The 25,449-nt window shown below is 39.7% G+C and overlaps 1 protein-coding gene across 1 annotated transcript in view; it reads left to right on the forward strand.

The window, feature by feature from the left end:
• Nucleotides 1–25,449, forward strand: part of LOC126191438 (cysteine desulfurase, mitochondrial-like) — a 134,701-nt gene that overhangs the window by 76,870 nt on the left and 32,382 nt on the right. The window contains exon 6 of the mRNA XM_049932314.1: nucleotides 19,188–19,322. Within this exon, the coding sequence (XP_049788271.1) occupies nucleotides 19,188–19,322 (135 nt within the window). The remainder of the gene's footprint in view (nucleotides 1–19,187; nucleotides 19,323–25,449) is intronic.

Below are 25,449 nucleotides of genomic sequence, written 5' to 3' on the forward strand. Positions count from 1 at the left end.
GACGCGCCCAAGCTGCCAGATTCACACAAGCGCAACAGTCCTGGATTGGGGAGGGGGAGGGGGGTGGGAAAATTAATATTATTGAGGAAAGAAACCCTGTTTCACAAAGTACCCAGCATCCAGTGCACTTACCAATCCCCAGCTCAGGAAATCAGGGTCACCAAGCCCGTACTCAGCTAACAAATGCTGAGCCCCTGAGGGCTATCAAATCTGGACTGTTGCCTTTTAACTTCAAGTTAAATTCAGTAAACAAATCTGTTAAATAAGCAATGTCTGGTTCCAGTTGATTAAATTTTCTTCTAAAATTGAGATCTACAATTTATGAAAACTCTAAAGCAGTCTCAAAAAGTCAGTAACATCTTACAGGGTGTATACGTGGACAAGGAAAAAAAATTCTTGGATTTTTTCCCTGATGTCCCAGTTAAAAATACACTTTCTCCAGGGGGGCAAGGGGGGGGGGGGGATTACACTTTTTCCTTTTGACTGTATACTTTTCCTTGGCACTGTAAAACTGATCAATCCTTTGAAAGGTTGTTGTTTTATAGAATTTTCCAGCACTTTAGAAAACGAAACACAGGGGAAAAGACATGTTTTGGAAAGCAACAACATGTACGCTGCATATTTTCATATTATGAAGGTATAAATTCAAATCCCACCAAACACCGCATGTTACTTTCCAAAGCATTGAAATCAAGATTGTGATGCGCTTTTGAAGCCAGTCATGTCACGTGATCTCGCCAGCCGATGACAGCTTAGGACACATGATGTAGTCAGCCAATAGCAAAACCACTGTTAAGTAGCGCGAGCACACAAATAAGAAAAGTTAATGGTTTCAATTAATATACATAGTGTTGCTACAAGAAATGCAAAGCTTTCACATATAATAGTAGTCTCGAAGATTAATAAGCTGCAAGAGAAGCTAAGCTTTTACATATAATGTTATCCTTTTTTGCATGTAAGATACATCGCATAAATGTGCCAGTAAAATTTTTAATAATGACAAATGTCTGATCTTCTGCGCTCGAAATTCTTCTAATTGGTCATCCTCAGAGTTGATTTTTAAATGAGTCAAATGGTCTGTAGTTTGAAAAATTCATTGTACATTCTCACACATAGTACATCTTGCATAAAAGGAAATTTACTTTGAAAGTAATGTTTTTCAAACAACCATTCGCAATATTTTCGCGTGACCTGTTCGAAATAGGGTTGTTTCAGCAGTTGGCAGAGACTGCCAGATAACAGGAGTCATTGCCTTTGATCAGCTATGACGACGCAGGAAGCTCGTATGTTTGTACGTGTAAAACATTAAAAGATCTTACATAATATCATGAAAGAAGCAAGATGTCAGAGGATACTTCAAGAGCATCAGAATTTCGTGAACCATCATAAAATAATTCAGCTTAAAGTGCACATTCGTGTGTCTAGATTCAGATGTAAATTTTCTTGGAGTATCAGTACAGTATTATATCATGTTTGGTTCTTTGTTATGGCATAATGCCATATGTGCTAGAAGATAAAAACATGCATTTGAAACGCAGCGAACAGTTGAAATTAGCCAATAGTGTGGAATTAAACACTTCGTTTCAAAGAAATGGACTGCCTCAGAGGAAAAGATTAATAAAAGCCAAACTTCTATGGCAAACCGAAAAAAATAACCTCATTGTTCTGCAAGGTAGTTAATGCTTGACTGTAGAAGGGTGTAAATAAAATAAAATCTGAAACTAATAATATATTTTAGCCTTCCATAATTATGTGAATGTTTTTTAATTAATTTGATAGCTCCCAGTCACAGAAATCTGTTTATCCTTCGACGTGAGAGCAATAAATGAAGAGGAAACAGCAGAACCACTAATCGTGAACACAGGTGACATGGGGACTCCCCACGTCCCCAATACAACTCAGACTGCTCTGTACATCAACTACAGATCTAAGATATTTCCAAACTGGGGCAGTACTAGATAATGTCCTGTTCCCCCCCCCCCCCCCCCCCCCCCCCCCCCCCCCTCAAGCTTTTGAGGTAGGATGCCAAAAATTTTAAAAAATTGACTTTTCAAAAATACATTTATTTTTTAGTGCACATCCTTCTGAAGAGTCTGTTACATAAAACATATGTATTTGAGGAAATGTAAGACATGTTATTTGCTCTTAAGTGTGCCAAAGTGCAGTGCCACACCTCTTCACTCATCTTTCTTCTGTAGCACGTCACTGTATTTCGGTCTGTGGAATTCAAACCTGTATATTATGTAATGGATGCCATCAAACTATATTCTGGGCAGTGGAAATTAAAATGCTCTGTGGTGCCTCTCCTGCTCCCAGTCAGCCGACTTGACATCCTGCCCCTCACTTTTCAAAAACTTGCAATTAATACTATATGGGGTTATTTGTAATTGGGAGAATAAGAACTCTTCAGAAAACTTGCACTCTTCATTGCCTATTAGCTAATAACTTGCTGTTTTGTGTGACATAAAATTAAATATAAGATACATAAAACCAGTAAGGGCAAGAGACAAGTAAGACAGTGCACATTTCTTCAGTCCTTACATCCTAGCATTTTTTTTCCCTCTAATCTTGCTACCTCTTTACATGGCATGTTTTCCTTTCTGCGAAAGAATCTGTTACTTCATCAAAGTTCATCAAATGTTTTGCTACATGAAAAAAAAACGAAATGTCATTGTCTAATACTGAAAAAGTTGTTAATACAAATAGTACCTAAGACTGGTGTGGTTTCTCGATCTGATTATATTTATTTTGTCACTGTCTGCTAGATAAAAGAAAATAGGCATGTCTAATATTGCAGGAGTTGTAACACACACAAAATAAGCGAGGCTGTTTTGGCACAAATGGCCATCTTTATAACACGATAGAATATAATTCATGAAGTACCAGTGTCAAATGCGTGTTAGGCCTACTACCAAACAAAAAGCTTTACGTTAGGACATTCACATTTCATTCAAATGCTTCAGTTTCTCAAGCATGAGACTGAAAAGTAGTAGTACGAAATTTTATATAAATTTGGAATCGTCATATTCTTCCATAATTTGTGTGATGTCCTAGTTTCTTCTCCTTCCTCGTTCTAACAATCAATCTTGTCATCACTAATTCTGTAACTGTTCCTGCCAGTGTCAAAACTTATTCTCCAGTGAACTTCACTAATCCTGCCACAATCACTGGTTTAGTTATCCCGTGTTTGTTCTCCGGTTAGGTGTTATTACCTGTTCGTACAACGTGTTCTCCACGCTACTCCCAGAATAGAACTTAGGCGGCTGCTAGCTGGGGACAATACAACTGGCCCTTTTTACTAGTGTAGCGGTCTGGCCAAAATTTTTGTCGAAATTTCATTTTCTTGGGTGCACAGAGAAGATAATATGTAATCTTTCTTACCTGTTATTCCTATTAGTCGTTTGGTAAAAACCCCTGTAAAAGGCTCTGTCTTAAGGTGTGCTGCACGTTGATGAGATACATGGCTGAGGTGGAACAGCCATTAGCGGGCAACCTGCCATGTCTAAACCTCTGGGGGACCTGCCATGCCTCAGTTTTATAAGGCTTAATGAGGCAAGTCGGGTTCTGTCCAGGTGCACCTGCTCATGGGTTCACTATGGCATCCACAACTTCTCATGCACTTGCCCTGACCGTCTGTTGGGTCGTTCATCCATTGTTCAGACCAAGCACAGAATGCTAACTTTCCTGAGCAATCTTCCTATAAAGTTATTGTATCGTAACTGGGCACGCCCAGCATGTCAAAATGTGTTTTTTGTGATAAAGAGAGAAGATGGTGCATTTGAGAAGGTATTGCCCTTCATCATGCAGAAACGCCCTGATGGTGTGACTGGTTCCTGTTAACCGGTTGCATAACGGCACGTTGCTGGTTGAAACAGCAACATCACAGCAAGTTAACAAGCTTTTGAAGTCCAAATTTTTGGGTGAGTATCCTGTTGCAGTTGAACAGCACTGCACCCTTAACGAGTCAAGGAGTGGTCACATGCAGTGACGTCATGCATATTGACACTTCAGAGCTTCAGGAGAAATTGGCTTATGAAGAGGTAATTGAGGTGAAACAAGTAATGCATTGTGTGGATGGAAAACTGGTAAAATCAGACTCATTTACACTGAAAGCTGATATGCCAGATGTGCCATATTATATTGAAGCTGGATTTTTAAGACTGGAAGTCAGACCATACTTTCCAACCATACGAGGTAAGCGTCAGTAATTCGGGCATGTAATGGACGAGCTGCACATGGTATGGCTGGCCACCCTGATGGGGTTAAGTGTGCCTCCCCTAACATTTGTGTCAAATGTTCAGGTCCACATCCAGCTTGAAACAGTGTGTGTATGGTGCATGAGAAGGAAAAGAAAATCCAGAAGTTAAAGGTGACTAAGCACTTCCCATACCCTGAAGTGAAGATGATGTACAAATCACTTCAACTCCCAACATTTTCCACTTCATTTGCTGCAGCACGCACAAAAAACCTGTAACTGTCTGAGTTCTCACCCAGATGTCAGCTATGGATCCTAATACCAAGAAATGGTCTAGCAAGTGCACCTGTGGCAGTGACAGCTCAGATGGAACTGTTGCTGTCTCTACTCAAACTCCTAGGTGAGCAATGCTGCTGCTCCTGCTGTTGATGCTACTTTAGCAGTACAAGTGCTGCAACTGGATTGGACATGCTACCTCAGTGTCATCAAATCTGAAGGAGAAGACTAAACGTACTGTCAAGATGGCAGAATCAAAGCAGGTGGCTCATCAAATCCAGGAACACTCACAGGATGACGACTCAGCCATGGACATAGAACTCTGCATTGATGAACCCTTGAGCACACTAAGTTCTCATTTTGAAGTGGGTTCTCCTACATGCAGAGAGGCAAGGGTAAAACATAAACCTTCCAGATAAATGGCCTCTGTGCTTCAGTGGTACAACATATGTCGAGGAGCTAAAGCCGTTGGCACAATAAAGATGCCTCTGTGTGTGTCTACAGGAGACACATTATAATCTAGCGATAACCCTGTGCTCAGGGGATACCACCATCATTGGAAAGATGACCCCAGTGGAGAAAGGGCTAAATGTGGGATGACTATCTTTGTGAATGACACATACCACTCCACTTCTGTCTCCCTCAGAACAGCTATTCAGGCGGTTGCTGTCAGTACATATTCATTTGCTGTTTCAATCTGTAGTGTGTATTTGCCGCCCAACGGAAGCTTGGATAGAGTGGCTCTTTCTGACCTGATTTTACAACTCCATCCACCTTTTGCCTTTTTGTAAGAGGTTTTAATGCACACAATGTGCTATGAGGATCTCCAAAGACATGCCCCAGGGGTTGGGTTGTAGAAAGCCTTATTAAAGCTGGTGATAACACACACTTTAGCACTGTCATGGTGTCATTCTTGGCCATAGACCTTGCTTTCTGTTCTCCTGCCCTTGTTGATGCTGCTCATTGGGCGGTGGTTGCTGACTTGCATTCCATTGACCACTTCCCTATCTGGATCCACCTCTCAGACAGAGCTGAAACCGCCATGATGGATGCTTAACAGAGTAAACTGGGTGCTGTACAGTCAGATAACTGTTTTTGAAAGTCAGGGTAGTGTCCAGGACTGGGTGGAACACATTACTAATGTGATCCACTATGCCGCTGATGCATCTATCCCCAAATCTTCAGACTGACCTCGGAAATGCCATGTCCCATGGTGGAACAATGAATGTCACTCCACCATCTGGGAGAGATGCATGACATTGCGATAATTTAAGTGTCAACCTTCTGCTAGCAAAATTGTAGCCTTCTGAATTGCAAGGGCAAGGGCAAGGGCAAGGGCAAGGGCATGACAGACAATCAGGGGAATTCTTGGCAAGTGTTTATATCAATCATTCCACTAGCTCATCGAAGGTATGGGAAGCCGTACAAAGGATATCTGGCAAATGTGCTAGACAATTTGTAACTGCTGTACTGCGGTAAGGGTGTCTGAAATCTGCACCTGAGGACATAGCCGCAGCAGATTTCTGTGGTTCAGTCACTGCCTCTGCAAACCAAGATCCAGCTTTCTGCCACCACCAGGCTTTGGTGGAGAGGGGTGGTTGGAATTTTAATTCTACCAACACCAAGGATGGCAATTGCATCTTTTCCCATGTGGAAGCTTGAGTGTGCCCTGCCTCAGATTAGGGAGATTGCCCCGGGTAAGGATTGAATCCTGTTCTGCATGTTATAGTGCCTTCATCAGGGTGCAGAGGAAATTCTCTTGTCCTTTTTTAATATGGTGTGGTTTACTGAGTACTTCTCCAACTCTTGGAGGGAGGTGATTTTAGTGCCCCTTCTGAAACCAGGGAAGGACCACATGTTGCCCAGTAAGTTACCATAAAGTGGCTTTCACTAACTGCATGGGAAAGACAATATACGAAGTGGTCAACTGTCATCTGATTTGGGTCCTAGTATCGTGGGACCTACTTATTTACTCACATTGTGGGATTCGGAGGTATTGCTCAACCCTTGACATCCTCTGAAGGCTATTAAGGCCAAAATTTTGAAGCCATTGAATATTTTAGAATGCCTCAGCCACGGGTCATGGGGAACAGACCTGGGCAGGCAAAGGATGTGTGTTTCTGCTGGGTACCAGGGCACATGGGCATTCAGGATAACATAGCAGCAGATGCAGCAGAAAGATGCCTGTTTGGAAGTTACAATTTCTGAATGTCCTGCCCCTGTCTGTGCAGTTACCTTGCTATTGGGACACTATTGAGACACATCATCTTGCATGCGGGAGGAGGAGTGGTTAGATTTGGAGAACAAGCTGAGGCCTGTGAAACCGACGACACGACCGTGGTGTTCCTGCTTTCGGCGACAACAGTGGGAGCAAGTACTTTTAATGTGCCTCTGGATAGAACAGACCTCTCTGCTGCATGGATTCCTCCTTCAGCAGGAATACCCAACGCTATGCAGTGCTTTTGGTGCACAGGTTTCTGTACACCATATTTTAAGTGGATGTGTTTTATATACCAAGCCACAAGGGCCATAAACCACGTACCAGTTGACCTGCCCTAATCAGGGTTCGTACTGAATTTACAAAATAAAAATGAAGGACTTTTAAGCACCTCTTCTTTACTGACAATAGTTGCACTCAATACCAATACTGTATTGAGGTCAAGAATAAAATAAATGTGCATCATATAAAGGTAATTATCATCATGTTTTCTGTATAGTCTGCTAGATGGGCCCTGTAATGTTTTGTTTGCATTGTGTAGCGTTCGATCTGCTAGCGGTGCAACTCTCCCATCATGTGATCCAGCTCCATCCTCATTGAGTCTTGATAGCTGCTGAGAAACAATCCAGCATATACCATATTGAACGATTTGGTCCACAATTCACACTAGTAAGCTGAAATCATCTTGATATGAGAATTCTACACCTTTTGTCTCCTAAATGATGAAAGCAATTGTGAATTTATGAGTTTTTCGATAAAATTTGTGGTTGTATCATGCCATTAAGTGCAGTGTCCAAGTAATGTACCTGTACCATTGTTACTTTTATTGTTATTTTTTTGACTGTAAGGTACCTCAACTTTCCATTAAATTTTCACAATTTTGAGCAGTTGTGATTGCACACTAATCTTTTACCATTTGTTTTATCATTAATAGTTTGTTTCATTTATACCTCATGTTTCCAATAAATTTAAACGCTTGCTTCCTCAAATACGAAAGAACAATTATTATCAGAGGAGGTGCAGAGGATGTGTATTAACAACTCATTTGCAATTTAATGTATAACATGTGTAATTTAAGCACACCAAGCCAAGTCATTCTAACCGAGTTATGTATAACGTGAAATAACACTTACCTTTCATATGGGCTTTTAATATCGCTTCTCCCAACATCCTTTACACATCCCTTACACTTTTCTTTGTGAGTGTTTGTTGATGGCTATAGCCATTGTTTATATTCATCTTGTCGTGGCTACAGTTGATACAGTTTCCAGACATTTTAATAACAATTTTAAAAATACATCTGTTCTGTAGTGTTTCCACCGAACATCTGTTAAAAGTAGGATGGCTGATAAATTTCAGATTCCATTTTATCCATAATTTTGCAGCTTCAAATATGACTGCACTCAATACACTCTAGGTATGAATTTAAAAAGCCTTCAATCACAATTTTTCATGTTTTATTAAGTACACAATGCATTTCGGACCCTGTGGATCCATCTTCAGATGTAATTCGTGTTAATACATGATTTATTTGTTCTCTTGAATGAGATGAAATGCATATTCCTGCCACAAAAAAGTTTGATGTTAGGTTACGAACTTCGTAAATCAGACGTGGAAAATATGTGTGAAATAGTGGAAAAGAAGAATAGTGTATACTTACCAATAATCCAAGAAAGCGTTTTTAACATTTCAGTAACAGCATAAGTTTTTTCCTCTATGGTTTTCGAACATATCACTTCATTCAAGAGGCACATGTTTTTAAACACTTCACAGATGTTTTTGTACATTGTGTGGTCAAAGATGAATTTTTCATAGTGCTAAAGATATAACTATTAAACAATTGACATATGCAGGAAACAGTTGACAAATGCAGGAAATAACTTTAGAACAGATCTTTAAAATTACTGAAATAGCCTTGGCTTGCGAAATCTGTTTGTTCATTTAACATCGATTCTGTTTTTTTGATTTTGTGGAGGTATATCTCCAGGTGCTCTAACACATTTAGGGTCTTACCATTGGCTTCATTATGTAATACTGCCAAATTGTTTTCTAGATTGTTGATGACATGTTTCGTTTCCAACATATGTTGTGCATGGCTGATTTTTCAGAGTGGTTGAGCCTGAAAGCATTTACATGTTCTTGAAAACGGGTTTTGAAGTTCCTGCCTGTTTCCTTACATAGTAGGCAGGCCAACTGGGGCATGATACTTTTTTATACTCTACTGTTGTTGTATGTTTGTGTATTTGATTTTATGTTATGGATGAAACTGTTACATTTTTTTTTTTTTTTTTTAATGGTTAGCTATTTTTTGTGATATGGTGCCTAGGTATGGGATACTGGCGAATATTTTCTCTTCTGTCATAGTGTTGTCATTCTTTGTCTTGCTTTTGTGTATTTGTCTGTCTAAATTGTCAATTTTTTTGGCTGTGTAGCCATTGTTTATGGCAATGCTCTTTATTGTATCTATCTCATTCTTGAGGGTGTTTCCTTCTAGATCAAGAGAGTGTACTCTGTGTAGCATGGACCTAAATGCAGCATGTTTCTGTGTGGTGGGATGGCATGATGAGTTGTCCAGTGTTATGTCTGTGTATGTGTGTTTTCTGTGTATGCTGAACTTATGTTTTTATTGATGGTTGGTGATTTTAAGGTCCAGGAAATTTATGCTTTTGTTGTCCTCATGTTCTATTGTGAATTTTATGTTTTTGTAGAAAGAATCGAATAATGCTAGTAGTTTGCCTGTGGTTTCCCAAGTCACTGGGTGGGAGTAGGTCATGAAGCACTGGTCATGCGCATCAGCACTTGCTGTTGGGAAACAAACCAATACAGGAAGCCTAGCTCTATTGGTATTGATCTCAACTGTTGACATATGATAAAACAATGATAAACTCAATTCTGTGGATTCTACTATGTGCTGCAGTTCTGCCATTAATTGTGTTGCACTTGCCACAGGCCATGTAGGAACTGTCATGGAGGTAGCAATGTAGGACTTAATTGCCCATGTACCATATTATCTGCTGCCACCTGCAGTGCTGTCACCTCTACCCTTGCCTTACCTAAGCTGTCTGCCAGATATTGTTGCAGTCTTGCAACAATCACTTTCCTAACCAGTAAATTGAGTTGAGTCTGCACTTCATCCAAATCGTTATTAGTTGTTCCCATAGTCACATACATGTATCTTGTCCGCTCTGAAGTTAATTTTCACATCACTTTAGTGTTATTCAATACACCTGACTCAAAATTTTCCAAGGGCGTAGTATGTAATTCCGCAGTTGCTCTGTAAGGTTCTGCTACTCCCTGCATCTGTAGCAGCATGCTTTTAATTCCTAGATATTGTCAGTATCTGCTGTACCATACACCATCTTCAATAACTTTCCGCCTGCATTTAACCATCCCCTCTTGCACTGCAAAAGTCTATGTTTGGCGAGATCCGTCACTTGACGCAACTGATTCCTTAACTGCTCATGCTGAGAGTCGCAACTCGTGATACTCTCCCTGTATCTTCCCTAATATTTCTTACCTGTCAGTTTCAAGTTGCTGCCCAGTGTAAGTTTCTTTCAATTTTCATATCTCATTTCTTAGTTCTCGTGTACCGTAAGCTGGCTTCAATGTTCGCTGGTGGCTAGTTAACATGGCATCCTCCTGTCTCAGAAATGACACTTCTGATTTGAGTTGTTGGTTCTGTAATGTGTCTGCTACTCTGCTATAGAGGTGCAGTGTCATCAGAATTACCATATTCATTCTGGACGTTCTCAATGGTAATATCACCTGAGGGGGAAAGGAGTTTGTATTACTCTGCCTAAGCCTCTCGCAATGCTGGGCATATAAAACTCACTATTAAATCAACACTGAATTAAGTAGCACTCTTGTTCACTGAGAAACTAAACATTAATTACAAGAACTTAACAAAATGCAATATAATCCCTCTACCGTAAGACAGTGACATAATTATTGTATATTTTATCAGTGAAACTACTTCTCATGTCTGACCCCAGTGGTGTGTGTTGGCATGATATGAGTGCATAAGGCACTCCAAGAATCTTTTGCTCATCAGTTTCCATTTCTATCCTTTCCTTCTTAGCTTTAACGTACCTTACTGGTAGCAGTACTGGCACTTGCGGCAAAATTTGCAAAATACTCCTAAATGGCTTAAAGCATTCTACATTGAGAATGGAAGTTCTTGTCAGTAACTGTAACTTCAGTGTAACCCATTGGTGTGTAGGGGTTCACTAGCATAACCCGTTGGCCGAGTCTGTATTTGGGAAGTTTACCAATATGCCATCACACTTGCTCTTGCCACTAGAGTGCTTTCATATTCATTTTTTCCCACCAGTTTCTACACATTTTATAACATCTTCATAATCTTCTTCACCAACTTTCCATTTTTCCCAACATTAGGCTTAATCACTTCAAAAAGTGATGGCATTTTCTAACAAATACCACCCTATACAGTGATGGCCCAGTGTTGCCATGTTCTAAAGAACTGTACACAGCTATGGAAAATGGTAGGTGTGAAGTATCAAATTTGTCAGTGTGTTCCAACCACTCTATAACACAAAACAATATTGTTCACCAAGTCGATTCCCATTCACATCCAGGTGGGTTTCCCTTACTTCTCAGTATTTTTATCATGCGAACTGAGCTTTAATGAACATTTCTGCAGTTCACTCGGCTCCACCTTCATGACTGATGAACCTTGCAATAATATAGCATTTGCGGCACTTGTTTCCACCTAGTTCGGTACGGTGCTGCAAAAAGATTGATTTTTGCGTGATGCTTATTCAGAAAATCCAGCTCTAAAATAGCACAGTACGTCCATCAACACGACACAATATCTCCATATATTCCCGAAAATTCCTTGTTCCAATACAGAAATAAAACAACATTGATATTAACGATGCCACATCATTAACCTCACTCCACGTAATCTATATTACGGAGAATTCAATCTTGTCATATCCAGAAGGTGCAGACTAGTAACCAATGCATGCACCCCTGTGTCCACTAAAAACCTTGGTTCTGTTCTGTTCTGTTCCATTTACAAGAACTACTCCTCCTCTGCATAAACCATCATAGCATTATGCTTGACTGGGAATGCCGTCCAGCAGTTGAATTCCCATTGATGCTAAACAAACCCTTTCCATCTACTCATCCCCGTTTTCTCTCTGACAATCTTGTGCCCAATGCCTCACCATCTGTTATTCACAGCATTGCATTTGGTGGTGGTGTTTCTGAATGTGGCCCACATGTCCACATGCATAGTAAATCACTTCCGAGGAAAAAACAATGTTAGTCCTGTTTACAAGTCACTATGTCTACTTCCTTTAGTTGTGTAGAGACCTTAATGGCAGCAGACAAATCCTTTCGGATCTCCACCCGTACTCTCTCAACATATTGAGTGGAAGTCCTCTCAAAAATGTATTCTCTGTTAACTCATACACTTGCGCATTGATTTTCCTTATCCTCCCTAAGCATGCCTCCACCAACTGTTTATTGTTTCTGGGACATCCTATTAAGTTGTTCTCTGAAGAATCTAGCACTATTCTGCTTGCAGTAATACTGTTAGTCCATACTTAAGTTGTTTAAATGTGCACACCATATTCCATCTTTGCCTTGCTTGCTGACTCTACCTTACTTGTGTGCAAATATACTTAGTCTGATCAGTTATCCATGACAGCAGTGCAGCTACCAGATTGTCAATTGATACATTCTCAATTGGTTTACACGAAAAAGGAACCACAAGGCTGCAGTGAAACCCCGCTGTTACACTTTTCATGGGACTTCAAAAGTGTGGTGTAAAATGCAGGAAAATGTAAAATGTGGGAAATAACATTTTAAGCTGTAAAAGTGGCGTATAGGATGCCCCCTTGCACTTTACGTATGATATATGTACTTAACAGGCATCAAAAGACTTGTCAGGGACTTCTTTATTATATAATGAAGGTTTATTATCTAATAAAAACCGCTGATGTAACTGGAACTGATAACTATCTGGGAAGTAGAAACATTTGACTCAGTTTCGTATGTCACAGTTTTTTTGAAAGCCTGCAGCTGTCATTCATTATTTAAATAATGAAATACTGCACTAGTTAACGTATTTTTTCATGCTTAGCACGATGCATTTCGAGAATTTTTGCTTGTTGTCAAGTGAAAATATGTAAATAAGTATTTTATATGGTGTTTTAATATGTGTTATTCTGTGTCTCTTGCACTGTAGTTGTCTTTTTGAGGTTATCAGGTACTGTGCCTCATAAGTTACATAGAAAACCATACACACTCGCTAACTATCACTCACATTGTTTGTTTGTGTAACATCACAAAAAATATGTACTTAAGTATTGCACTTAAAAAGAATAAATTCTTGAAACACATTTTGCTCAGCATGAATAACATTTATAACCAGTGCTGTGTTTAAACTAAAAACATTTGAGCAACAAAATGTGAATGACAGTGTCAACTAGCACTCCAAGTGGTCATACGCCGAAACACGCTAAATATGGTTCGACAGAGGTGTCACGGTAATCACAACAATCACGAAACTGCGTTTGCACAGTAGAGACAGTTTGGGAATGGCTGTGATTATTCGTGATATCTAAACTTGAACGAACGTAGTTACTCTCATCAGCCACTACGCCAAGTAGAGCTTGGCAGCGGCGGGAGATTGGCACAAATTGTTCCAACTTTTACACGTTTAATGGTTCAAATCCACTGAGTAGAGTAGAGTGCCCTGGTGTCTGGAAACTTAATCACATAATATTTGTAAACACTACTAAACAGCCATCATCATGCCAGCATAATTTTTTCTCCACAAACATTTTTTCGTAATGCGTAAATCGTGGGAAAGTTATAAATATGTTGACACAAAATTAGGTGCAAATTAACATTGTGGGCGTAGGAAATTTGATGGGACCAATAAAAAAATGTCATAAACAGCAGGAAAATATTAATTCCGGGGACGTAAAAGTGGGGTTATACTGTAGTTGCAGTGAGATTCATAGAAGGAACAGGTACACTGAATGAAGCTTTTGCCTCTACCCTCCCAGCTACTTCACCTTATCTAGACTCATTATTCTCATTAAAGTGTCTACCTGCCTCTGTAACTCGACGTTCTTCTCCAGTAGTTCGATCATCTATTTCAGCAAAGTTTCAACTGCTACCTTTGTTGTCATTGTTCATGTCTCTGACATTTGTGCAGCCTCTGTCTTAAAATAAAGCTTACTTAAAGTACACCACACATCAACAAAACAATGACAAACACTTGAACAGAGGTACAAGAAAAATAACATTAATTCTTATGATGAATCGTTGCCTATCAAGACTGAGTAATGATGTATCTTATGTCCGTAATATTGGCTGGTAGCACACACAGCTTGTACGTCTTCATACATGGCAATTTGTGACCTGACATTTTACTGGCTGTAATTAGTTCTCTGTACAGTTTCTTTTAAAATGTGATAGGTGCACAGGTCCCTTTGGTTTCTGAAACTGTACCCACAAGTTCTTATGCTCCTCAATCCTATCCACCATGGCTATACACTAGAATGACATAAGGTCACCCAAAAAGTCCACTCGCCAATCTTGTATCGTTATAACCACAAGTGAGAGCTGCAATGATTTCACAGCTCAAGTGTCCTCAACTCTGACACCAGCTCGTTGGTGTTGGGAGGTGATTCAAACAGTGATGGTGGAAATGGCTGTATGAAGGTTAGGATGAAGCACCACTTCCTTCATGTGGACATGGATTGAGATTGGTAGTAGTGATTGGAATTGAGATGTGAACTGTTAGTTAGACAGCCCTGAATGAATTAGACTTTTATTCTTATTAGCTAGGCACAGAGGTGTATTTGCTGCTGTAATGGAGGGCATTGACCCGAGATTATGTAGTGAGCCACAGAAGCTGAAGCTGCCCTCAGCAGGACCACTTGGGGAGTGACTTGCATAGGCAGCATCACACACTGATTTCAGCAGAACAGCAGTAGCTAACAGGGACTGCATGCTGCGGCTGATAAGTGGCATCTATGTCCAGGCCACTTTTCCACCTCGGGCTGCAGAATACTGCACAGGGAAGGACAGTACTTGAACTGAACCCCCCAGTATGATCAATGTTGAAGGTGTGTGCCTGCCTTGGGCAGGACCAGAGTTCAGTGAAACGGTACTCAGGAAGCTAACAGTCTCGACTTGAACACATGTCCCACATGGGCGGTGGATGTCCTCTGTAGGTAGTCGCACAGTAGGTGACTCAGTGGTGTGAAGATGACAGTAGTTTGTATACAATCTTCTGCTCAGGCATATGCCTTTAGCTTCTGAAGCATATGTCAGAGTAGATGCATCGCCGTGTACTGCCAATGGCATTTGTATCAGAGTTAGGAGCTGTTGCTGGCGGCATAGCTCAGCAACACTTACACACCTAGATACTGTCTGAGAACGTCTGAGAAAGGTGGTCTGGTGCAAGTACTATTTATGAAGAAACCAGACCAGCTAGTGATTGCGTAGCTAAGTGTCTCAACTTTGCTTAATTCATAAATGGTGGCAGACATATTTAGCAGTGTTGGTGTACTGAGTAAGTGCTCTTGCACTCTGAATGTTTTCTTCCTTCGTAGTGCATGATCATCATAACAAAGACACCTCACTCACTATCAGATAGTTTTGCTGCATTGGTGCCAGCCATTTCAGTGTTCCAGACTAGTTGTGGCCCAGTTCCCAATTCTTATTAAAATGTAATGTCTCTTTATTTTCAAGTAGCCGATCTGTATCGAGATGTGCACTTAAGTTAAGAGGTGGTACTACTAGTAATGTTCGTTAAAAAGTGTCAGATGCTATCAGTAATCTCATTTCTTCCTTCATTGGTTGGCCTTTACTGCCTGTTGTATTCACAGCATAAATATACAGATAGTATTGGACACGCATGTTTATTCCTTATCACTAACATAAATTGCTGCAATATTAAAAATATCTTGCTGCCTGAATCTAAATGGAGATCCACTTCCATCCCAAAACTGTTACTAGACACAGTAGGTTTTATTTTTTGTTCTTTGTTTTTACTGTTCTCTCCTTCCAGTAACCACTCACATGTAGAAATTAGTCATGTGGGGGGGCTACCCGTTTTTCTAACTGTGGGCATATTTTTCTGTTACATCGTGGAACCTGCCTCCTGCTGCAGAACACATTATTTTATGAGCTTGGACACGCAAGGTGTCCATCAGCGAATCTGCCTACATAACACTGTTTCTGTTATTTGAATTACATACAGTATTTTTAAATGTCAAGGTAACGATCTATCGTTACCCCCTACTGACGCTAATACTGTCAGGGTGCTGATTTGTCGGTACCCTGCTTCGTCTTGTTTAGCTTACAGAATCGGGCACTAGATGGTGTTGGCATGCTGATTACAGATGCTCTTTGCCTTGAGCTATGTATAGATCAATAGCTATCGACAATTGAGCATCGTTTTGGTGAAATACTAGCGTTCGATTATTCCGCTTTTGCATCGTTTGTTTATTAACATTTTTTGCAGTACATGTTTACATTCTGTTATTGCATTCTACATTCGTGTTTTTGCGTAGTACCCTTATTTATCATTGTTTCTGTGTGTTTTTCTTCATGATAAGAATTTACAGTTTGTTTATTTTCTCCGCTTTTTGTGAAAAATGCGACCTACACCAGGCCACAGCAGAGGACTTACTGTGAAGAAATTTGTGAACTTTTAGAATGTACCAGTTATACAGAGTGTTTTAGCAAAAATAGCAACAGTTCAGAAAGTGACAGTGATGTACTTGACGATATTGTGAACGAAAGTGAAGACAAAATGGAAGATGTACAATACACTGAAGTACTTGCACCTTGAACACTACAGCCGTTACCACATCCATTTCAAGAGCTGCCAGGACCAAAACATATGCCGTCAGCAGGATCTCCTGTGATAGAATATTTCAATGTATTCTTTACTACAACGTTGCTGCATCTTATTGTAACTGAAACAAATCACTCAGCTGAACAGTTTATAACTAAACATTCTACATTGTCCAAACCGTATAAGAAATGGAAGAATGTGACAAGTACCGAGGTAAGAGGTTTTATTGATTGCTTACTAAACAAGGGACTCAATAAAAGGCCCACAATGCTCTCATACTGGAGCACAAAACTGTCACAGGCATTTCCATGGTTTGGTAAAATGTTTTCTGCCCACCGATTTAGGCATCTTATGAAATTCTTTCATCTTGTGGATAGTGGGAAATGACCAGCACCAGGCCATCCTGATTATGACCCATGTATCAGGTACCAGCCATTGGTAGATCATGCCAATAATATAGTTACACATCATTACCCACCTCATGAACAACTTAGTATTGGTGAGAGTCTAGTTGGCACTAAATGTCACACTTCCCTATTACAGTATTTGCCAAACAAACACCACCACCGTTGGGGAATCAAATTCTGGATGCTGTGTGACTCTGTAACACACTATTGTCTTGGGTTTTATACTTACAGAGGTGCCAAAAGCCAAGAAGATAAGGCTGAAATTGCAAGACATGGCTTAGGTTAATGTGTTGCCCAGAAGTTACTGCGTTTGGGCAATTATTTGAACAAGGGATATCATATCTTTGTGGACAACTTTTTCATGTCAGTACCTCTTGTAAAAAGTCTTTCCGCTCCCGGGATTGGAATGACTCCTTACCCTCTCCCTTAAAACCCAAATCCTTTCGTCTTTCCCTCTCCTTCCCTCTTTCCTGACGAGGCAACCGTTGGTTGCGAAAGCTAGAATTTTGTGTGTATGTTTGTGTTTGTTTGTGTGTCTATCGACGTGCCAGCGCTTTCGTTTGGTAAGTCACATCATCTTTGTTTTTAGATATATTTTTTCCCACGTGGAATGTTTCCCTCTATTATATCCATTATAAAGTAAGTAGGATGAATATCTCTTTATGGTTTATATTTTGGAAATTGCTTGAAGTTCATCCCACTTTGTAGATGTAATTCCCATATTAATTCCACAAGAAACCCTCAATTGTCACTAAATCTCTTTCGACAAATCTTGTATTTCATTTTTGGTCCATTTATCCCACGACTTTCAGAACTGTGCCTCTGTTAGTTTTATGTCAGCTGAGGATTGTGGTGTTCTGATAGAATACTTTGCTTTTTCTTGAACTTTTTGTTCAGTTAATTCATCAACACACTCCTCCAAAATTGAAAAGGTAGAGCCTGAGATTGCAGCTCTGTTGGGATCTTTGTGTTGCTCTAAAAGTGTAACTTGTCCGTAGTATCTGAGATTTGGTGTACCTGAATACATTATTATTCAGTAAAATCTGTAATCTCTGTTAAAATCTAAGTCACACGTCTGAATTGTTTGTTAACCTCATTCAATTACATTGTTTAATAATCACAGACCTAAATCCCCTTTAAAGTCGAAGTGGCTGATTGTAATTTAGATTTTTTATTATTTATTTCTAAATTTTGTATAAAATTCTGTGATATGTTCTTCCAGCTTCTGAACCTGCTTATCTAATTTTTCATTTAAATAAACACCAGTAATACTGTAGTTTCTAGTTCAGTTCAGTGAATGTAGCACCATGATCGTCTGTATTAGCCGTGAGCTCTGCTCCTTGAGACCTGAATTGATGTAGCAGGTTAGCATTGCTGATACCTAATTCAGTATTAAATTCAGTTTTTAATTCCCCAAGAGCTTTCAGTACCTCCTCCATTCTGCATGTAAGTACCAGCATACAGTGAAAACAGAAGTTTGCAACTAGTCTTTGAGTGCATAGCTCTGTTAAAAAAATTCATTTTAAACGCAAAGCACTTTAATATACCACCACTACCACCGGAAAAAATAAATAAAAAGTAAAAAAAAAAATCATATTAGACTTAACACATTTCACCAGAACTGATTTTGTAGCATGGTATCTCACAGTGCTGCCACAAGAGTGGATCACTATATTTTGTGAACTGTACTGTTGTTAATAGGTATGCAGCTGATGCAACTACTGCCCTCTGTTGTGGTATAGTTTTGGGTCTTATGGAACAGTCTGTAGTCTCTGCTGCCAGACTTCTGAATCGCAGGCATTAATTCTTTTGCAACATAATTGTTGTCTATTAATTTAATTATCATTCAATAACAAATTATATCTTCTTACATATCTTTCTTGCATGTAATTCTTTAATCATTTGATAATCATTGAAAAATATTCGCTTTAAAAATCAATTTCTTCTTAATTTGTACTTAATATAAATCTTTTTTTAAAGATTCATATCTGTTTCTAGCACACAATTTTATGGGTCCAGTTGCCAGGGTGCCAGAATGCAATGTTTCCCTTTCAGAGCAGAGGCTGGGCAAAAAGGTTTTTTTAGCCACTGATAAATAGGCCATCCTGCACATCAGGCATGATGTGTGGGTAGTATGCATTTGATGAATAAAAAGTTTGTGATACCTGTTGGCTCAGCTGTTAACTTCTTTGCCAACAATGACATTTCTGTTTATTTTATTGTACTTGTGTTTTCTTGTTTCAGGAGCACTATGTAAAGCAAAGAATGTATTCTTCCATACTGACGCTGCTCAGGCAACAGGAAAAATTCCCATTGATGTCAATGCAATGAATATAGATCTCATGTCTATTAGTGGTCACAAAATATATGGACCAAAAGGTATTGTATGAATAACTGTGTTAGTTTATGTGAGAAATGTAAATTAGTCCAAAACCGTATCCAAATGTGTAGATAATTACTGCATAATGTTTTCCAAATTTTGTCAAGTGCTAAAACAGCGAAGGCTTATACTTCAAGAAAAGTTCATGCTATGTCACGTTACATTAAGACATCTTTAAGGTAATAGGCTGCACTCATACACATTAGATTCACACAGAATAAATCACAGTTGAATCAGACTTGTGCTTTCCAAAGTAATAGCATATACAGGGTTACAAGGTGAGGCAGCTAAGACAGGCCATCCCAAATACATTCAAAATGACTAAGTATATCAAAGTGTGATTGTTGCTAAACTATAGTGGACAAAGTGAGAAATTTTCTGACACACAAAAGTTATTTTTAAAATTAGCAGCCGAATTATGGTACTGATTTTTTAAAAATGGAATTGTGAACTTTTTCTTTGAGATTGGAGGGATCTGTCAAAGAAGATTCAAGTGACATAACAAATGTAGAACTTGATGAAATTTTAAGAAGATAATAGAATTGCAAACTACTGTCCTACCGAGGTTACAAATCAGGTTTTACTTTAAATAAATGCTGAAACTGTTGTGAGTGGTAGTTACCTTTTGAGAGTGGATGTGGTGAATTGATGTTAGTCAAGATGCCTCTAAGGTGTCAAAGATGCCACTAACAACACCTCACTGAGTTTGAACGAGGTCGTGTAATAGAAGCTGGATGTTCCTTCTGCGATATTGCAGAAAGACCTGGCACGAACGTAGCCACTGAACATTATTGGTGGCAGCAGTGGTCACGAGAATGTATGGTTGCAAGAAGACCATGCATAAGTGAGAGGGGAGGCCATCGTGTTCGACGTACGGTTCTGCTGCATTGTACTGCATCTGCAGCAGAAATTTGAGCAGCAGTTGACAACACAGTGACACAGAGAACTGTTACAAATTTGTTACTTCAATCCAGATGCCCTGTAGCATGCTTTTCACTGACCCCAAACCAATGGCATTTGTAACCTCAGCTGATTAGAGGGCAAGATGGAGGTCTGTTGTGTTTTTCTGATGAAAGGTGGTTCTGCGCGTTGATGGTGATGGCAATGAGTTGGTTAGGAGGAGGCCAGTTGAGGGCCAGCAACCAACCTGTCTAATGTGCTAGACTCACTGGACCTACACCTGGAGTTTTGGTCAGGGGTGTGATTTTGTATGACAGCTATGACATGGCTATCCCATGCACACTGACTGCAAATCTGTGTTTCAGTATGGTGAGTCAACCCATTGTGCTGTCTATTCTTGAACAGCATTCCAGTGAGTGTATCCTCACTGGATAACAGTCACCCAAATACCACTGTTTTAACCTAACGTGCCCTACAGAATGTTGATGTGTTGCCTTGGCCTGCTGAATCACCAGATCTGTCTCCAGTCGAACTCATATGGGACACCTTCAGATGACAACTCCAGTGTCATTCACAACCATTATTAACCATCCCTTTATTAACCGACAAAGTGTAGCTGGAATGGAACTCCATTCTGTAAACTAACATCTGGCACCTGTACAACACAATACATGCACATTTGCATGGTTGCACACAACATTATGGTGATTTCACCGGTTATTAATGTACCAGCATTTCACACTTGCAATGGCTTATCTTACACTCACATTAACCTATGATCTTGCAATTTGACTTACTTAAATATTTTACCTAGCCAGATTTATTCCCAAAATCTCATTATTCTATATTAATTTTTTGTTAGTGTTGCAATATTTTTCTGTCAGTGTACATAATTCAGGTAGAGTTTGTGTGTTTAGCTATGCACTTGAAGCCTTTCACTCTGTGCTCTGAATTGTAACAATAAGACAGCATCTCATAGAATTATTCAGTCTTGACAATGTATTTTACAATCATAAAAGTTAATATGTATTTTGTTTAAATGTTTGAGCTGTTGTGTGATTTTGTGCTTAAAAGAACCACAGTCGTGCCAAGCCCTCATGGTCTGTCCTTGCAAACATAAAAATTCGAAGACTCTGGAATTACGAAGAATAAAATACACCAACAAAAAAGAACAGCAACTGATGAGAGAAATTCAACTAACATTTTAGCCTTGCAAATACACGCTCCACTTGTCACTATAAGTAGCATCAATGTGAGTGGGCTCAGCCAAGGTAGTGTTCTGAAACTACAGGATGATTATAAAGTTCCAGTTTCAGAATGCTGTAAAAAAAGAACTACTGTTCAGAATGATGCCAAATTTGAGTGGAATATTATCTAAGAGGGGGAAAAAATTAAAAAAAAAGTTAATTTTCCTAATGGATGGCACTGTGAACAGTGTAACATAAATTGCTTTAACTACAAATGACAGATGAATCGCAATATGATAGCTACGGTGTGAGCTGCGCATTAAGCCAACTGTACTGCACGTTGTTCTTGACTGTAGCAATTTGGCAGTCAACATATGTGGCACTGTTAGGTAAGCCTAAAAACCACGGAAAAGTTCTAAAATAATGAATGGGAAAAATCGGTTTTTAATTGTCCCGAGGCCAAAAACTGCATAGAAAGTACCAATAAAATTTGCTTTTAATTATCATGATACGACTGTAAGACATATTCAACATGCTGTCCACCATTTTCTGCCACAAATTGAAATCAGCGCGTTCTACAACAAACGGAATGTCTCAGGGGTCATGTTCAGAATGTGTTGCCCAATGTGTGCATTCAACTCAGCTATGTTTGTAATGGGATCAGTGAACACAGCATCCTTCAGATAATCATGCAACCAGAAGTCACACGGATTGATGTGAGGTGGAGTGTGCGGCCAGGCTGCAGGGAATTGATGGCTGATTATTCTAGCATTTCCAAAATGCATCTGCATCACCCTATCATGTTGTTTACCAGTGACAGTACAGGTAACAGGAGCAGCAGGACCCATCTCCCCTAAAAAAAATATGGCCTTATGATAAAAGATGCCATCAATCATCACCACGCAGCAAACTTTGCAGAATGAAGCAGTATCAATTGAAGTTCAATCAGATTTTCATTGACCATATTCTGCAATTCTGACAGGACATGTCCTTGGAGATGAAAATGGGCTTCACATGTCCACAGAATGTTTGATAGCCATTCATTGTCCACTTCCATGTGAGCAATAAATTTTAAAGCAAATGTTTTCTTATTGGCTGGTCAGTATGAAGCAACTCCTGAAAATGAGTACGTGATTTTATATGGATACCAGTGTGAAATGTTTCGTAGAATTTACTGCACTGTGCTCAGAGCCATGTCCAAAGTTTGGGTTTTTTCACACTCCGCTCAGCCCCTCCTGCATTGCCATGGCCGCATCTTCCACTGACAATGGATCAGTTGTTTTCATCCCTCTGCCACACTGAACTTCAAAAGAACCTATCTTTTTGAATTATCTCCAGATTGTTAGCAGACATCAGACAAACACCTTTTTTCATACCCTTGAGTGTCCAGAACATATACCAAGCTACTTGCATAGTCACCATTCTTGTAAAAGGGCTTTACCAGCAATGTGTGATCCTGCACTGAGACAGCCATGTCAGGCATCTGAAGACACATACCGAGGAACAGTTGTGTGTCACTTACAGGGCTGTCTAGTGGCAAAATTTTCATCCTCCCCCCCCCCCCCCCCCCCTCCAATAATGTTTTCCCCTTTTGATATTATTCTGTTCTAATTTGACATCATTCTGAGCAGGATTCTCTTTGTACAGCATTTTGAAAGTGGAACTTTAATTACAATCACACTGTTCCAATGCAATATAACCTTTCCACATTTCACTCCATCAACAGCTTCATTTCAGTAACTTGCAAAACTGTTCACATTTCTCCGAATGGTGCACATGATAGCTGCAAAGTGATGAGATGTTTCTATATTAGATTTTGTTTATGGGTGAATCATCGTTTACAAATCCTGGGGAAATCAGTCTTCACAGTATGCACTACTGGTCAGTTGAAAATCCATGCAACCTATGGTAAGTTTATAAACAGTGACCTTGGTCTGTCAATGTGTGGTACATACTTTTCAAGAATCACTTGTTAATACAGGTCAGTTATTTGTAGGAGAATGGTTAGTAGCACTATCTTGTTCCTATCTGATAAAGTTCTACACACGTTGCGTGAGAGACGTCCTCTTCAAATTCTGTTTCGAACGCCGCAAGAAAAGTATGTAGTTTTATTAAAAACAAAACTGGTATCATAACCCAAAATTGGTATCTTAATTCAGCATCTAAAAATCTTAAAAATTACTTGCATACATCAGAAAATTAACGAAATTCTCTCTTGCAATGCAGCAAAAATCTTGCCTCGGTACATTTGCCGCTTCTGCATACATTATGGGTGACCTAGCTTAGGTCCCTCGCCCTGCATGTTGTTCCCATTCATCCAAATTGCAAGCCAGCAGCATGGAAGCAGACTGTCAACTGATCCAGGAAACATTGTTTCATTGTACTCTTTTCATGAAGCTTGTCGTTTTGCTGATAAAGTGTCCATGGTGAATTTTCTTTTCCTTTTCCCACTCACCTACTGCTTTCTCATCATAGACTGTGACGCCAACTTGTTTTGGGCCATCCAGAAGAAACCTTTCTAGCATCCCAAACCTGTTGTCTGATTCAGGTCCATACGTGATATATTCATGGTATGGGCTCGTGGGCAAGACACCCTTTCCTCATTCCTCCACAACCTCAACACCTTCTCTCCCATTTCCTCCACTTGGTCCTCTGCAACCTAACATGCTACCTTTCTGGACATTGACCTCCACACCTCTGTCTGTACCAAGCCCACTAACAACCAACATTACCTGCTTTTTGACAGCAGTCACCCTTTCTACCACAAAAAATTGCTCACATATAGCCTGTTCACCAGTAGATAACGTGTATGCGGTGTGAAGTATTCTCTTGCCCAGTATGCTAAAGGCCTCACAAATGTCACTGCAGACACGCATCACTGCAGACACGCATTAGGCTAGTCTGCAGAGAGATTTCCTGTGCCATGTCCTCACACACCTCTAATCCTCACATCAACCCCAAGAATCAGCTGCAAAGGAGTGATCCCCTCATTACCCAATGGGCCGTATGAATAAAATGGAGAATATACTTTATACTCAGAATTTCAGAGAAAGTTCTCTGGTTGACATGAATAAAACGAGTCTGAGAATATACTTCACCTGAGTATGTTCTCAGTGTGGGTTGAAGGGTGGGGGAAGTTGCTCAAAGCAAAGAATATTCTCCAACTTTGTATGAATAAAACCAGAAAAGTTTCTCACAAGTGGAGAACATTCTCTGTTTTTGTGAGTGAGCTCCGTAGCATACTTCGAGCTGAGTAAGTTGTGCTGTGGTTAAGCATTACAGAGTGTTTTTAGTGAAAATGGCAGAATTTATGTTTCTTTAAAGGCTAAAAAAGATATACATAGTGTGAAGGAACCCAGAAGAAAGGAACTGTAGAAATTTATATAGATTTAACAGTGAAAACATTATTTGGTTGGCAAATTACTTTCTTCCCAAAAATAGCGAAAGAAGAGAAGGCTCCCTTTCGAATGAATATGTTTTTGCATTATTTAGTGGATCCAGGCTTTCAGATTGGCATAGGAGAAGAATTGGGAATACACCATACAACAGTATCTCTAACATTTTCTTATGTTCTGCGACAGGTTAGCAGGAAAGCTCCCTTGTGGATCTGATTTCTGAGAAATGTTAATGGATCCAATTTCTGAGAAATGTTGATGAACTAGAAGCAGCCAAAGTTAAATGGCAGTTGAGATATAAGTTTCCATGTGCGGTAGGGGCCCTAGACTGTACTCACATAACTATAATGAAATCTTCTGCACATGGAGACAAATATGTTAATTGAAAGGGCTTTTCACCTATAAATGTGCAGGTGAAGGGTGATAACAGTGAAATGTTTGAGTGTTGATGCTTCATGGCCTGGGTTTGTACATGATGCTAGGATATGGACAAACTCAGATGTGTACCATATATTCTGAGAGAACCAGTGCAATGCCTTAATTTTAGGAGATGAAGGATATGGTATTGCATTGTGGTTAATGACACCGTTTCAAACCCCCTGTGGGCCTGGTAGTTAGAATAGGCCCGAAGTATTCCATCCTGT

Source organism: Schistocerca cancellata, chromosome 6 (genome assembly GCF_023864275.1).
Source record: "Schistocerca cancellata isolate TAMUIC-IGC-003103 chromosome 6, iqSchCanc2.1, whole genome shotgun sequence".
Lineage (NCBI taxonomy): Eukaryota > Metazoa > Arthropoda > Insecta > Orthoptera > Acrididae > Schistocerca > Schistocerca cancellata.